General features: G+C 34.9%; 1 protein-coding gene across 1 annotated transcript; it reads right to left on the bottom strand.

Moving 5' to 3' along the window:
- Window positions 1-537: 537 nt before the first annotated feature.
- On the bottom strand, window positions 538-10003 carry LOC100924616 (olfactory receptor 1361-like). Its single transcript, XM_031950950.1, has 2 exons — window positions 9739-10003; window positions 538-1725 (listed from the first exon to the last, which is right to left on the bottom strand). Exon 2 carries the CDS (start codon window positions 1719-1721, stop codon window positions 780-782), a length of 942 nt encoding a protein of 313 aa, XP_031806810.1. The 5' UTR covers window positions 1722-1725; window positions 9739-10003; the 3' UTR covers window positions 538-779.
- Window positions 10004-17703: the final 7700 nt, after the last annotated feature.

Below are 17703 nucleotides of genomic sequence, written 5' to 3'. Positions count from 1 at the left end.
TGAGTAATCTAATATATATTAAACATGTACAGTTTTTCTATACATATTTCCACAATTATCATGCTGCAAAAGAAAAATCAGATTAAAAAGGGAAAAAAATGAGAAAACCCCCCCAAAATAAGCAACAACAACAAAAAAGTGAAAATAGATGTTGTGATCTATGCTCAGTCCCGATAGTCCTCACTTTGGGTGCAAATTGTTCCCATTTCTTTCTTATAATTACACAGAATTCAGGTTTCCCACCCTCATTTACATGATTTAGAGTAATGTATATATTACTCTCTTGCTTCTGCTTTGCCCTTCATTACTTCCTAAGAGTCTTCCTATATTTGGCTAAACTCTTTATTGTTAGCTTTTTTTTTTTTAGAGCAGTAGTGTAGCATAGAAAATAGATGGGTATGTCTTAAAATCAGGAAGGCTGGGTTTCAAGGCTGCCTCTTATAATGGAGACAATTCAGTGATCCAGGAAAGCAAGTCTGTAAATTGTAGAATTTCATTTTGTCTAGCTCTATAAGGTACTCCCTGTGTAGTTGCCCCTATATTCTTCAGATGAGGAAACTGAGGCACAGGTCATTAGGTAACTGCTGAACTAAGAAGTGAAAAGAACCAGAAGGAGAAGCAAAGCTACTATAGCCTTCTTATCTCAGTATATCTCTACTAGTGTAGGGTAAAAGGTGAACAATTATATTAATTACACTTGGGAAGTTTTATTAAAAATTTGTTAAACCATTGGATAATTGTCTGAGACAAAGGCAGCCAGGCCCAACAGATATCTACAATCATAGGGAGAGATCTGGTTTTCTGCTGAAAAGCATCCTCAGGGCTCTTTTCATATCATTGTTCCTTAAACTGTAGATGAAAGGGTTCAGCATGGGGGTGACTATAGTGTACATCATAGCTGCTGCTGTATCCTTTTGGGCTGTATGGGTGGATCTGGGGTTGAAGTACACTCCAATTACTGTTCCATAGAAGAGACAGACCACAGCTAGGTGGGACCCACAAGTGTTGAAAGCTTTCCTTCTCCCATGAGTGGAGGGGATCTTCAGGACAGCAATGAAAATACATGTGTAGGAGACGAGGATGCCGATAAAGGGCATAACAGCTGTCAGGCTGCCTAATATGTAGACCATCAAGTCATTGAGTAAGGTATCTGAGCAGGCCAACCTTATGACCACACTGAGTTCACAGAAGAAATGAGGGATTTCATTTTGGCCACAGAATGAAAGTTGGGTTAGAGAGACAGTGTGAATCAGGGCATCAATACAGGCCCAAAGCCAGCACATTGCTCCAAGAGAGGCACAGACTTTTTGGCTCATGATCATATTATAGTGTAATGGGGCACAGATGGCTACATAACGGTCATAGGCCATGGAAGCAAGGATGACACTATCTATTCCTCCAAACAAGAGGCAGAAGAATACTTGTGCCAGACAGCTCATATAAGTAATTGCTTTATTTCCAAATATGTAGTTAACCAACATCTTGGGGACAGAACTGGATGTGAAGCAAATATCACCGAGGGACAAATTGGTAAGGAAGAAGTACATGGGGGTGTGAAGGTGGGCGTCAGTTCTAATGGCCAGAATGATGAGCAGATTCCATAGCACTGTGATCAGGTACATAACCAGGAATAGGAAAAATAGAAGTCTCTCCTGTTCAGGCTGGTTTGAAAGGCCCAGGAGGATGAACTCAGAGATGCTTGTTTGATTTCTTCTTTCCATGGGTCTGTTGGGAAAGAAGAAGAAATTAGAACAGTTCATTTGAAGTTCGTTTGAATATTTTTGTATGAATAAAATCAATGAAGATAGATTGGAAGACAAATGGGATAGTAGTAAATCATTTGATTGTATTAAAGAAAATGTCATTGCTAAAAGTCTGAGATATAAAATATTTAGGGAATTGAGAAGAGATTTGTAATGCAAGGGACATTCTTAAAAAAATTCATTCAAAGGATGAAAACAAACAATAAATGACCTCAAGAAAACATTTTTCAAATCGTGATCCAATACTCTGAATTTTCACCTTGTAGTCTGAAAATCTGGAAGAATTTTGGAAAGTTAATCTTGGGTTTCCTTCTTGATAGAGCTGCAAAGGAATCCAAAAATAGTGGTTTACACTTTATTGGAAAAGGGAGAAGAGAATTCATTAGGAACCTACTATTGTTCCAGGCCCTATTCTACACCCATTATAAATATTACTTCATTTGATCTTAACTTGAAAATTTATTCTTCACTTAAGAGGACAAAACAGATACATGATGGATGGATATATAGTACAGTATATTGAGATAATATTTTTAGGGGAGTTAGATAAAGGATGCATGTTGGATTCAGTTATCATCTCAATGCAAATAATTCTCAAATCTATTCATCTACTGCTAACTTTTCCCTTCATCTCTAGGTTTTTATTTCTAATGGCCTATTGAAAATCTCAAACACACACAAAGATGAATTTGTTATTTTTATCCTAAAACCTTTCTTTTTTACCTAACTTTGTGATTATTATTGAAGATACCATTTTTTTCAGTTTTTTTAATCTAGATGACATCCTCTACTTTCTGTCACTCCAGACCTATATCCAATGTTATGCCAATCCCTGTTGATTTTACATTCACAAAATGTCTCTTTTACACAGCCTTTTCTTCTCTAACCCTTCTACCCTTCGTGGTGAACTCTTTAGTTACTTCATACTTTTGCTTGCTTTTGGTTTCTCTACCTTACTTATCTTCTGTTCATCTTTCACTGAACTATCAAACTGATCTTCCTAAATACCATGTCTTCCCCTTATTTAACAAACTTATGTGTCTTCTTATCACTTCTGGGAAAAATAGAAATAATCTGTTTGATATTCAATGTCCTTTATAGTATGTCCTTTTCCCATCTTTCCAGTTTTCTTAACACTTCCCCTATATACCCTGTGGTGCAATGATTCCAGCCATCTTGATGTGGATACTCACTTCAAATTCCAGATACTTTCACTAACTGTCCTCCTTTCTATTCTCTCCCTCATTTATACCTTCTGGCTTCCTTTGTTTCTTCAAGTCTTAGTTAATATCCTATCTTCTATATGTTCCCTCCCTCTCCCCTAATTTATTGCCTTCCCTCAGTTGATTATGTACAATTTATCCTTTATTCATATCTGGTATGTATGCAGTTCTTTTCATGTTCTCTTCTGATTAGATTCTGAGTTCTTGGAGAGCAGAAACTTTAAAAACTGTTTTTTTTGGTATCTCTAGCATTTAACAAGATGGATACTAAATAGTCATTTGCTAAGCATTAATGCAAAGAGAAAGAAACAGTACTCTTCTAGTAGTTCATTATAGACAACTACCAAATGGGAATAAATACATTAAGGATTTGGGAAAGTGATCACAAGCTTGCTAGAGATATGAAAAGGTAATAATTATCCAGAGAAATTGATGCCTTTTGTCTGTCCAAAGCACAACAGCTGATACATTGCTTTTTTGGCTTATTATAATAGTAATTTTGTTTTAAAACAGAATTTCAAGATGTATGATTATGAATATCGTTATAGTCAACATGGAGAAAATTGTTTTTGAGATAGAAATTATGGATAGTAAATTGAATAGATGTTCAGCATTCTAAATTAAAATTAATGAAAAAGGACAATGAAAGCACTATCTGATTCATACTCTAGATCTTGAGCAAGCAAATTTCAAAGGGTTCAGAAAGATGATTTGTTTCCCATGGCTTATTATGCTACAGAACAAGGAGTAATGGGAAGCACTCAAGAATTAAAATTTTATAATACAAACATTTGTTAGGAGAAAGAGAAGAAATAATTCTCTAAAGAAACAAAAAGGTTACAAAGCAAATTCACTGACTGTTATAGATTTATATTCAATCTCCATAGTTCTTTTTCTGGATACAGAAGATAAATGCAGATCAAATAATGGAAGATGAATACAAATGTGTTCCCTAGTTCCATGAAAATATTTTACCTGGAATGTCAGAAACAAGAGTGATCTGAGTGTGGTGGGATATCTGATAATGAATTGTAGTTCAGTCATTTGCAATTGTGTTTGGCTCTTGGTGGCCCCATTTGTTTTTTTCTTGTCCCATATACTGGAGCGGTATTTCCTTCCCTAGATAATTTTACAGCTGAGGGACTAAGACAAAGAGGATAAAATGAATCATACATGCTAACTCAAATTGTATCTGAGGCTGGATTTGAACTCAGAACTTTATTTCTCTATGCCTGGAGCTCTATCTACTGTGCCACCTTAGTGTCTTTGTCCTCCCGCCCCCCCCCCCCCAATCCCCCCAATGGAAAAGAACTTTTAAAGTCTTTTTTTTTTTTTTTTGGATATAGAGGAAGACCAAATCAAGGATAGACTAGTCATTCAAGGTAGATGGAATAATGAAAATGTCTGGTTGGTTGTAACACTCTCTTCAATTCTTGAAAAGGACCAAAACAGCCCAACTATGTTAGGGTCAAATTATAGTATGTCCCACTGTAACTGATCAAAGCAATATGAGTTCAGAAGGTTATATCACAAGTCGGACACAAATAATGCATATAAATATTTGGGGCTGAAATGAAAATGCACAAAACATTCACACATTAAGACTTTTGAAATCTTTCTTTACTTTTGTTTTTTCTGCCAAATGGTTTGAATGGTTTTTACATGAGGAGAAAGTTCAGAAGACTAGAACAAGCATATTCAATATACAAGTGTGAGTCAAAGTAAATGAAAGGATGTGAAGAGAGCATTTGACTGCCTCTTGTGAATTTTCCAGTCAGACTGGATGTACTATATCACAGAGTCCTGAAAGTGTTAGAAAATGTGAGTGTTGAGCCACTGGCAGCAATTTCTGAGAGATTGTGGAGAAAGGGAGAGGTGTCACAGGATATAATAAGAAAAATAATTATGAATTTGAGTTTAGGTTTATCTAACTTCAGACCTAGTATTACATGCAGTGCCCTACCTAGCTACTCATTACTGGGTTACCAGTTGACTAATATTCTCATCTTGTTTTTTCCAGGGAAATTATTATTTGGACATGTCTGTATTTGTGCAGTTGTTTTTTGTAACTAAGGAGTGGGATTTTATATGAATTAATAGGAAATTACTTCATTATGAATACAAATAAATTGTTAGTAAATTTCTTTTTCTCATGAATGCTAATTGTTATGAACATAGATTCTATTTCTCTGAAACTTCTTACCATACTTACACCTACAAAAATACTATTTCTGAGTCCAGCCAGTGACAAGTCTCCTATTGGAGAAATTGAGGCTCTTGTGTAAGAAATGAAAAGGTAGCCAGTTTTATTAGATTAGAGAGTACTTAGTAAGAAGGCAGGAAATAATATAAGAATGGGCCATCCAAGAAGGTTATAAAGTCAAATAGTGATTTTATATTTGATTCTAGAAGCAGCCTTTGAAGTTTGTCAAAATGGGAATGGAGGTTCCATGATCAGAGTTATGCTAAAGGAAGATCAGTTTAACAGCTGATTAGAGGATGGAATGGAGTGAGGAGAGCCTTGGAAATGGGAAACCCAATAGTTGACTATTTTAAGCCCTTTACAACTCTGAAGTTCCATGTTCCAAGTTTCCTTTGAGCTTGAACATTTTATTGGCTAGGAAATTCTCTTGTCTATTTATGTACCAAGTTTTTTTCTGATTTTGAATTTTAAATTCTGTGGAATCCTTCCTCATCCTCTTCCTCTTTCTCCTTGTCCTTTTTCTCTCTTGTCTATATTTCCTCCTCCTGTAGGAAGTTTTCCCTTTTTCTCCAGTCTTTTCATTTACTAACTACTTCCCACAACCCACTGCTCTGGGTCCAGAGGTCCCTGAGTTGGTTTTACGTGGTTCCCTTCATGGTTCATCAATTACCAGTGCCTTGTCCAGCCTCCTTTTCAGCAGCTATCAGAAGAGGGCAAGGAACTCATTGGACATAGAGATGGTGCTGTTCCATGTAGGTCTGGAGAATTTTGACTCTTGTGGGTGCTTGAAGATTAAAGTCTTTCAGAATAAACCTTAGAGCTTACTATCTTGTTTAAAGCTGACATAATCAGCATAAAGGAACCATTCCTAAGTGGAATGTGACTCTGGGATGAAAATATAGCTTATAAACTTTGATATCTGCTGCAGGCGATAGAGTTCTGGATTTGGAAGACAGCAAAATTTCAAGTTTCAATCCTTTCCCAGACACTAATGTGTGACTCTTGGAAAATTACTTAATCTTTCTATGCCTCAGTTGTTTCATGTGTAAAATGGGGATAATAGCATCTTTTTTGCAAGTTTGTTGTGAGAATCAAATGTGCTAACAGAGATAAAGTGTTTCATAAACCTTGAAATATGATATAAACACTAGTTCTTATATTACTAAATTCAAATGACTTTGTTTAGAAAGAATTGAAGAATTGGGAATTAAGGTATTTTGAGGTGGAAGGAATAACTTTTATTCCCAGATGATCCTTCCCTTGCTGGGCTTTTTTATATCAGCTTCTAGAAATCAGAAATCTTTAGAAATGGTTATTATTTTCATATATGGGCTGAGTATCCCTACATACTACAGGATTACATAGTTAAATATAAGTTCTTAAATGTGACTCATGTTCATGAATACAACACTCCCATGTGTAAATTCCTGATGATGATACAATAATCAAGTACAATTGAATTGGAGAGAAAATATTCTATCAAGAGAATTATGTAAATATCAGAAGTTGGGAAAAAAGTGTTTCAGTTGCTCAACGAGCAGATGCATTAGGAAGCATTCATATTAACTCATAGAACGCTAGAAACATGGCTGTCCATGGATGCAGATGGAAGAGGAAAATAAAATTCTTTCTTCTTCTAAGTAACAGTTTAATTGTAATCTGTTTTCAAGGAAACTTTAAAGTTATTTTATTGCACAGTTAACTCTTCTACTATTGAAATGCCCCTTTTCTCCATTTTGAATCCAAACTGAATCAGTAGTGTTTAGCACACTATGTCAGCATTGATCTGAAGTACTATTTTCCAATCACAGATTTTTGGTTTCTTTCTATGCTCCTCAGTGCCTTCAGTCTAACATGTTGGCAGCATAAAAGAAACCAGAGGCAATTATAGTTGTGCCTCAATAAAAAACAACAACAACAACAAAAAACAACAACAACAACAACAACAAAATCAGGGAACCATACAACTTCCAATGAAATGTGTGATTGATTCTTGAAAAGCCTAATCATTCTGATTGGTGAGCCCAAATGGCGGGAGAGGGGGTCAATTTAAGCTGCAAAGTGCTAAAATGTTAACAATTCAAGGCTAAGTAAGTAGAAGTTAGTTTCTCTGGACCCATCATTAGGAATAACTAAATTTTATATCAGTATCCTCCTTACTCAGTATATTTCCTCTGAATTAAGAAAGTGAAGGTCAGAAATTGAAGGCAAAACAAAATAAAAAAATAAAACAATGAAAACAACAAAACAAAATAAAAACTCAATAACAAGAATTTTTTTTTATATTACAGAAATTGTTTTCATTGTTCCTTTAAGGACTCTAGTGAATGAACATCTCATTAAAATTTTATTTTATTTTTCCATTTTGAAAACAGTGAATATTAATATTAATCTTATTTATAGGTATACATATTTAATCCAAAGTTGTTTTTGCAACTAATTACCTTGGTACAATAATTTAGCAATTGTTTATTTATCACTGTTACATCTATGCTCCCTTTTGCTATACAAATGTTAGGCAATCATTTCAACCAGATAGAAGGGACCAAGTTGTTTTATAATGATGGCTTTGCATACTGGGAAATGAGAAAAAGTATCTTACTATATTTAAATAATTATTTTAGGCTTTTGGATCAATGTGCATTTTAAATTTTAATTTCTTTAAAGTTATGGCAATTTCCAAGTTGCCATTTTTGGAAGCTTCAGCTATTACGTATCTCACGTCCAGCTATTAAATATATGAGGTATACAAGAATGTAAATTGTGTTTGGTTCATTTATTTAGCAAATGTTGTTTAATCCCAAACATTCTCCATGCATTTTTCATCACTTCATAAAATGCATGTGAATGTTCGTGAATGAATGTGCATTATGTTTGAAATCATATAAAAGACTAAGGTTTATGAACCTTCCATAGAATTAAAGTAGTGGTAAAAAATGGGATGAGATTGCGCTTCTGATTTTAATGAGTATGACAAATTACCTCACAGCATTATTGGTTCTGCTAAATTGCTCATGGTTAACCAAATGAAATTAATGATTATTGCTAGATGTACAATCAAAAGATGTATAACAAATGATACTTTACTTGCTCTTTTGATTATCGAACATTTGGTGATCTAAAAATCCTTCTGATGGTGCCAAAGAAAAGAATTAAGCATTTACTGCAATCTCTTATTAACATCTCTAATTGCTCACACAAAAAAAGAATTTATATCTTTCCACTGTGTCCCCTAAAAGAATTTTAGAAAACTGATCTCTATATGAAGATATTTTTATTTTTGGTCTGTCAGCAATTTACATTACTTTGTTACTATATTTAATGATTTTAGTGGACATATTTCTGTAATGGGCTGAGGCTTGAGTTGATGCACTGAGGTCCCAAGCACGTGAGGCTAAATAGTAATTGGACTACACTCTATTAATATACATACTTGGATAAAGAAGGGCCTCCACCCACTCTCTGTGCAAGTCCTGATGTGTTGTATAGGAAATGACGATTTTGGTGGGTGGAGGCAGAGAGACAGCAAGAGAGGCTGGGAGAAATTGGCCTAGGTTCTATGCTTGTAGCTGCTGGTCGTGTGGCTGCTGGTCTAGCTAGCTTCTTGACTCAGCTACAAACATTGCTATTGCCCATTCTCTTCCACCTCCGATCTTTCTTCACTGAGAATAAAGACTGATGATTTTCCCCTTACTTGAATTCCTGACTCTGGCTGATTTTAAAATACGCGGTCTTCACATATTTCCCTGATTAAGAAATTATTGCTTATTTCAAATTTTTTATCTTCATCATGTTTCATACTAAGCAAGCAAATCTCTCAAACATACATATTGTTATAAATCTTTTGAGGAATTTGGACATTTTGTCCTACTTCCCAGAAAACTTTAATCCTGTGTTCACTGTCTTAATATGATTAGTATTTTGGAAACAATTTCTTTTTCCCTTAAATTTCAGCTGAACTCCCAAATACTTAAGCAGTCTTAAAGCTAAGTTGTCTATATGCTGAATATTTCATTACTATCAAAGCAAGATATTTATGAAAGGTAAGAAAAGGGTATTTAGTATTATGTTTCCCTCATGGAAACAGGAACTTTCCTTTATACATCTTTGATTAGATTATTTTTAATCTGATAAAATGGATTTTCATGGGATTATTTATGAAAGAAGTATTATTAGGTATGTTACATTATGATTGAAAATAACTAAAATGTCCTTGAGAAAAGATTCATTTTTGAATTTTAATTTTAGTAGATAAAATATTTTTGGATGAATTATGGAAAGAAATTGAATGGAAAAATATTTTGCAGTCCTATCAATAAAGTTAAAATATAAGAGAAATTAAAATTTCTATGTTTTAATAAACAGAAGTTTATTGAAGAAATAAATTCTTTAATTTATTTGAAATTCTATGTTTCTATTCTGGCTATCTACATACTCAAGTCCCTTTTAGCATGAAGCTTCTATGATTTTATGACTCATTCACCATATTCCTTTATATGAGTTTTGTCTCTTGAGATAAATGGAAAGTGCCTTCTGCAGATTTACCTACCTGAGTATTTGGTCAGAATCGTCTATTCTCTTCTTGAAGAACCCAGCTCTGGTGTCTTCTTGAGTTTCCTTCCCATAGAGTGATCAGGAAACTAGCTAAATCCATGAATTTTTCCCAAAGAAAGGGGGCTTGTGATGTCAACTGAAGTGGCATGTATTGCAGCAAGAATCTGATCTGCTCACTAGGAAAGGTGAGTAGGTATCATGGTAGGTGCTTTTAGATAGAGTCCTTGGGTCCAAGGCTCTAATTCCCTGAGGTCTTTGTTAGAAACTAATCCCAAGTAATTGTCCCCTATTCACTTCAGACTCTTTGAGCTTGGCTTCCTGTGGGGAAGAATTTGAAGGAAGTTGTCCAATTTATTTTTAACAATGCTGCTTGAAATGTCAGAAAAGTAGAATTTTGCCCAAGACATAAATAAGTAGCAAAACAGAAAATTAACCATAGTAGAGTTCTCTTTCTATTTTACCATATGAACATAGAATCTAAGGTCAAATAATTATCAAAATATTAATAGCAGCACTATCTGTAGCAGCAAGTTAACAAAATCTAGAACAAATGTTCTCTGGATTGGAGATCGTAGAAATAATCTAGAACCCAATGCGGACAGAAATGCGTCGAAAAGGTTGGGACAATAAAAGAGAACTGTGGTACAACATTATGAATAAGTTATGGCATATGAATGTAATGGAATGTTATTGTTCTATAAAGCATCTTTACATATATAATTTTATTTAGTTTTTAAAACAGCTATCTGAAGTATGTTAGCACAGTGTCTGGCACATAGTAAGAGTTAGTGTGGGTCCATGCCTAATTTCTGCCATACTAATTTCCAGTTATCCCAGCAGTTTTTGTCAAATACTGAATTCTTATCCCAAAAGTGATAGCAATGCTAAGAACTCCCAGTGTTTCTAGCTCTGCTCCAGGGAAGAAAATTTTGATCTTAGATCTATGAGCTGAAATACATTTTAATATATAGCCCACAGAAAATCAGGGCTGAGAGAGAATTTAAGACACTGAGTCTATATAACTTTGATTCAGAGTTTCTTTTGGCACACAGCACTACACAACCACAAATTAGAGCTGGAAGAGATCTGAGACCACCTATCTAGTGTGAATCCCTTACTTCAGAATGGAAGAAATGGAATTTTTGGGCAGTTATGTGACTTGCCCAAGGTCAGACAGGTATCAGAAATCAGTTGTAACCATGTTTAGGGAAATACAGTTTTCCTAAGTTACAGTCATTGTCCACAGTTGCAGTTTGTTCTCACTTTTGTGATTCATTTCTTTCACCCAGAGAAACTGGGAATTTCAGTATCTATCAGTAGCCCAGACACAGAACAGTGAAATATCTTGCTAGTGATTATGTGATTTTGTGGACTCGTTTTACAATGGAATAAACATTGGGCTTGCCCAGTCAGGATCACAGAGCTTGCAGTATGAGCTCAATTTCAACTTCAAGTCTTCTAACTCTTTCTATATCTATGGCCCTTTGAATGGGTCATCCTAGGTAAAAGTGGATAGTCAGCCAATAAATCAGTCAGGCAGGCAGTGTGCTAAGTGCTAGGATAAAAGAGAGACTAAAGATAATTCCTGCCCTTAAGATGCTCACAATGTAATGGTATAGAATACTGTGTCTACAGTCTGGAAAATTTGAGTTCACATCTGTGCAGTAAAGCTGTGTGAGTGTGGTAAATTCACTTAAAATCTACCTCTCTTTTCTTAAGTGCAAAATGGGAATAATCGTAGTATCTACCTCATAGAGCTATTTTTAAAAATTTTAACTTTTTATTGACAGAACCCATGACTGGGTAATTTTTTACAATATTATCCTTTGCACTCACTTCTGTTCCGACTTTCCTCTCCCTCCCTCCACCCCCTCCCCCAGATGGCAAGCAGTCCTATACATGTTAAATATGTCACAGTATATCCTAGATACAATATATGTGTGCAGAACCAAACAGTTCTCTTGTTGCACAGGAAGAATTGGATTCAGAAGGTAAAAATAACCCGGGAAGAAGAACAAAAATGCAAACAGTTTACATTCATTTCCCAGTGTTCTTTCTTTGGGTATAGCTGCTTCTATCCATCATTGATCAATTGAAACTGAGTTAGATCTTCTCTTTGTCGAAGAAATCCACTTCCATCAGAATACATCCTCTTACAGTATCGTTGTTGAAGTATATAATGATCTCCTGGTTCTGCTCATTTCACTTAGCATCAGTTCATGTAAGTCTCTCCAAGCTTCTCTGTATCCATCCTGCTGGTCATTTCTTACAGAACAATAATATTCCATAACATTTATATACCACAATTTACCCAACAACTCTCCAATTGATGGGCTTCCATTCATTTTCCAGTTTCTAGCCACTACAAACAGGGCTGCCACAAACATTTTGGCACATAAAGGTCCCTTTCCCTTCTTTAGTATCTCTTTGGGATATAAGCCCAGTAGTAGCACTGCTGGATCAAAGGGTATGCACAGTTTGATAACATTTTGGGCATAATTCCAGATTGCTCTCCAGAATGGTTGGATTCATTCACAACTCCACCAACAATGCATCAGTGTCCCAGTTTTCCCGCATCCCCTCCAACATTCATCATTATTTTTTCTTTATCTTAGCCAATCTGATAGGTGTGTAGTGGTATCCCAGAGTTGTCTTAATTGGCATTTCTCTGATCAATAGTGATTTGGAACACTTTCATATGAGTGGAAATAGTTTCAATTTCATCATCTGAAAATTGTCTGTTCATATCCTTTGACCATTTATCAATTGGAAAATGGCTTGATTTCTTATAAATTAGAGTCAACTATATATTTTGGAAATGAGGCCTTTATCAGAACCTTTAACTGTGAAAATTTTTTCCCATTTTGTTGCTTACCTTCTAATCTTGTTTGCATTAGTTTTGTTTGTACAAAGGCTTTTTAATTTAATATAATCAAAATTTTCTATTTTGTGATCAATAATGATCTCTAATCATCTTTGGTCACAAATTTCTTCCTCTTCCACAAGTCTGAGAGGTAAACTATCCTATGTTCCTCTAATTTATTTATAACCTCATTCTTTATGCCTAAATCATGGACCTATTTTGATCTTATCTTGGTATACGGTGTTATGTGTGGGTCCATGCCTAATTTCTGCCATTCTAATTTTTAGTTTTCCCAGCAGTTTTTGTCAAATAATGAATTCTCATCCCAAAAGTTGGGATCTTTGGGTTTGTCAAACACTAGATTGCTATTGTTATTGACTATTTTGTCTTGTGAACCTACCCTATTCCACTGATCAACTAATCTATTTCTTAGCCAATACCAAATGGTTTTGGTGACTCTGCTTCATAATATAGTTTTAGATCAGGTACAGCTAGGCCACCTTTGATTTTTTTTTTCATTAATTCCCTTGAGATTCTCGACCTTTTGTTCTTCTATATGAATTTTGTTGTTATTTTTTCTATATCATTAAAATATTTTCTTGAGAGTCTGGTATAGCACTAAATAAATAGATTAGTTTAGAGAGTATGTGTCATCTTTATTATATTTGCTTGGCCTATCCAAGAGCACTTAATATTTTTCCAATTATTTAAATGACTATTTGCGTGGAAATTTTTTTTTTTAATTTTGCTCATATAGTTCCTGACTCTCCTTTGGTAGATAGATTCCCAAATATTTTATGCTATTGACAGTTATTTTGAATGGAATTTCTCTTTGTATCCCTTGCTGTTGGATTTTGTTGGTGATGTATAAAAATGCTGAAGATTTATATGGATTTATTTTGTATCCCTCACAGGGCCCATATTTTTGATCCAGCAATACCACTACTAATTCTATTTCCAAAAATGATTATGGAAGCAAAATAATAATAATATGTTTTAAAATATTTATAGGAGTTCTATTTGTAGTGGCAAAGAACTGGAAATTGCAGAAATGTCCATCAGTTGGAAAAAGTCTAAGCAAGTTTTACTTGACTGTGATGAAATACTACTGTGTTATAAGAAACAATGAGCTCAATAATCTTAGAAAAACATGGACAAGTGTGAATGAAATAATGGAGAGTGAAATGAGCAGCACCAAGAGAACATTGCATATAGTAACAGCAATATTTTTTAAGTGCCATTTGGAGTGATTGTTATTTTAATTATTATCTATAACCAAATTAACTACAACTTCTAAGTAGAAGGTTTTATATATTTATGTTTAAAGGTAGTCATCTCTAATGCAGGTTGTGGGAGAGAAGAAAACAAAAGAAGAAAGGATTTACATGATAACTTATTCATGCATTTAAAAGAAATAGCAAATATTTAAAATAACAGATTTGTGTTTTCTTTTTTATCATGGTCCTCTCAACTACTATAGTATTATGGAAATGCTCATTTTATTCATAAATTAGATAAAAAATTTAAAAACAAATTCTTCAACTATATTCATAGGAAGTTAGATTTGCTCTGACTCCCTGTGTGTTGCGATTTTGTGATTTTGAATAATGTAGTCATTCTATTTGAAGTGTTTATCCTTTAGTTTGATCAGAAAATATAAAAATGCTTCTTGAGACCATGTGTGAAATTAAGGGTATGAAATTCAGACTCACATAATGTAAGCATGGTATGGTGTTACATTTAAGGGGGGAAATGTGCACACAAATGAATTTTTCGTTTCATTTGTGTTTTCAATTTTTTCTCCAGCACTTTCTTCAGTCCAGACAATCAATGAAACAACACATGAAGTTCTGATTTGTAGCAAAAGAGAGGTTAAACAAATATGCCTCCAAATGACTATTATAATTCTTAATTACCTAGCTTCAGCCTATCTTTCTAGCTTTCCATGTATTTTTTGACACAATCACAGTGGAGTTCCTGGAAAGAGACACAATCATACTGGAGTTCCAGGCCTTTCTAAAATCAGCTCATTCATCATTTTTTATAGAACAATAATATTCCATTAATTTCATATACCATAACTTTTTCAACCATTCCTCAATTGATGAATATCTACTCTTTTCCCAATTCTTTGCCACTGGAAAAAGAGCTGCTACAAACATTTTTTCATATATGGGTGTTTTCTCCTCCTTTATGATTTTCTTGGGATGCAGACCCAGTAGGGCATTGCTGGGTTAAAGGGAATGCAGTGGTTATGTTATGCCACAATTCTCTTTAACCGTTCTGACTTGGTTTCCCTTGAACTAGTTTCCTTTGTCTCAGTTTCCTTAGCTGTTCTGTTAAATCCCCTTAGTCGTAAAAACCCACTCTAGTCCATTAAGACTGGGGACCGTTTACTCTAAGGTTATATATTGCTAGCAAGATAAACAAGAGAGCAGAACTCCTGACCCTCCCCTGTCCTCAAGAATTTACAATACCCCTCTAAAATATTCCAAGATACCTCACTGACATCTTTATCTCTGGGTATTCAGACATCCTGTCTCTGGGCTTTTAGGAGTTATGGTCTCCCCCCAACCTGACAGAAGCCTTCCTGCTTTTTGGGGGGGCGGTCTTTGTCTCTAGGGTTATTTAAAGGAAGAGGCCGCTCTTATTCGGGGCTGCTTCATTCTTTGAGATGACAGCCCTGGGACCAACATGGATTCCTTGGTCCCAGTATATCTTTATCTCTATCTGACTGGATAATTTGAGACGAGAGTCCGGTCCAGTCAATTATACTCTCCAATTAATAAACTATTAAAAAACTCTCTAATCTCTCTCCTGCCTCAGTTTCTCCGGCATTACAGTTATGGCCTTTTGAGCATAGTTCCAAATTGCTCTCCAGAATTGTTGGATCATTTCACAAGAGAGTTGTTTACTTTAGTAATTTGTTGATGCCTTTTTTTTTTTCATCAGGTTAGTCCTGTTTTTGTTGTTGTTGTTGTTGTTATTTTCTTCAATACTTTTTCCTTTTGGTGCCTCTTCTATCAAGCCAGTGTTTTTCTTTTCATAATTTTCCTGGACTCACTCTAATTTTTTCCCACGGTGTTTGTCTTCTCACTCTTATCTTTTTTCTTTAATGCTTCCAGATATTTTTGCAGGCATTGAGGTCAGCTAGAATTTTTCTTTGAGGTTTTGATTTTACCTATTTTTATAATGTTTTTAAAATTTATGGAGGGAGCATTCTGGGAAGATGGAAGAATAGGTTAGTAAATTTCAAGGTCTCCAGATTCCTCCTCTCCCCCCTCCCCCCAGCAAAGAAAAAATTTGCACTGAAATGCAATGCAGTGTTAACACGGACTGGTAAAAAAAATCAAGAAGACTTGGTGCAGAACAGGAATTCTTCTGATACAACCTAAGAAGATCTGAAGAAAGACTCTAGGCCAGGGATTAACTAGTCTGAAGTGCACACACTTCCAGGCTAGCTCCAGAGAAACACCATCTGGGGTCCTCTTTGGCTGAATGGGCTTGGCTAGCATCTCAGGAGGAACCACAGAAACTTTTCTCCTCCTAGATAGCAAGGGGAGTCATGGTCTAAGTCTGGGAAGACAGAGGGAACCTTAGCTGATTAGGAATGGCAGGCCCAGCTGACTGGAAAGACTCAGCCTTTGGTGAAAGGGCACCAGCACATTCTGTTAGTATAGAACCAGTGGGACAGGGATCCTGCTGAATTTGGACTCTTGCAAGAGGGTGGAGTTTTTAATCTCGGACTCCAGGTCATAGGGCAGAGCAGAGGAAGATTGTGGAAGAAATTCCACAAAAATAAGATTATGGAAAAAAGTTAACTAACTTAGAAAAGGAGACACAGAGTCTTAAAGATGAGAATAACTATTGGGGAATGACTGAATATATTATGGCATATGAAGGTAATGGAATATTATTGTTCTATAAATATGATGAACAAGCTTATTTTAGAAAAGCCTGGAAAGGTTTAAATGAACTGATGCTGAGTTAAACAAGTAGAATCAGGAATACTTTGTACACAATAACAACAAGCATGTTCGATGATGAAGTATAAAAAACTATGTTCTTATTGGCATTTAAGTGATCCAAGGCAAATCCAAGAGGCTTTGAATAGAAAATGCCATTTGTATCCAGAAAAAAAACTATGGAGATTGAATATAAATCAAAACATGCTATGTTCACTTTTCCCCCCCCATTTTTTCCCCCTCTCCCATGGCTTTTTCCTTTTGTTCTGATATCTACTCTCATTATTGTCATTCTCTTGAATGAAATTATGGATAGTTTCTGTGATTTGTTTTTTGACTCACTCACTTTTTAGAATTGGATTACTTAATTTCCAATTGGTTTTATCCATCTTTCCCTGGTCTTTTATTGAATATAATTTTTATCGCATTGTGGTCTAAATTGATAGTGAGGTTTTTATCCCCCAATACATGGTCAATTTTTGCGTAGGTGCCATGTACTGCCAAGAAAATTATGTATTCTTTTCTTTCTCGTTTCACTTTTCTCCAGATGTCTATCATATCTCAGATTTTCTAAGATCTTATTAAGCTCCCTAATTTCTTTTTTGTTTATTTTGTTGTTAGATTCTTCTGATTCTGAGAGGGAAAAGTTGAGGTTCCTCACTATTATAGTTTGGCTGTCTATTTCTTCCTGTAACTGGCTTAATATATTCTGTAGGAATTTGTATGGTTTACTACTTGGTGCATATAGATTTAATATCATTAATACATCATTGTTTATGGTATCCTTTATCAAGATGTACTTTCCTTCCTTATCTCTTTTAATTAGATCCATTTCTACTTTTGCTTTATCTGAAATCAGAATTGCTACCCTGGGTTTCTTTACTTCAGCTGAAGTATAAAAAATTCTGTTCCAGCCTTTTACCTTTATTTTATATGTGTCTCTCTATGTCAGGTAGGTTTCTTGTAAATAACATATTGTAGGATTCTATTTTTTAATCCATTCTGTTATTTGCTTCTGTTTTATGGGAGAGCTCATCCTATTCACATTCTGTTATGATTACAGGCTCTGTATTTCCTTCCATCCCATTTTCTCCCCAGCTCTTTTGTTCTTTTACTACCTTCTCCTCAGTAG

The sequence above is a fragment of the Sarcophilus harrisii genome, chromosome 1 (genome assembly GCF_902635505.1).
Source record: "Sarcophilus harrisii chromosome 1, mSarHar1.11, whole genome shotgun sequence".
Taxonomy (NCBI): Eukaryota; Metazoa; Chordata; class Mammalia; order Dasyuromorphia; family Dasyuridae; genus Sarcophilus; species Sarcophilus harrisii.
This window is presented reverse-complemented; position numbering and strand designations above follow the sequence as displayed.

Coding starts and splice junctions, on each gene's coding strand:
- LOC100924616 (XM_031950950.1), bottom strand. CDS start 1,721: ATGGAAAGAAGAAATCAAACAAGCATCTCTGAGTTCATCCTCCTGGGC.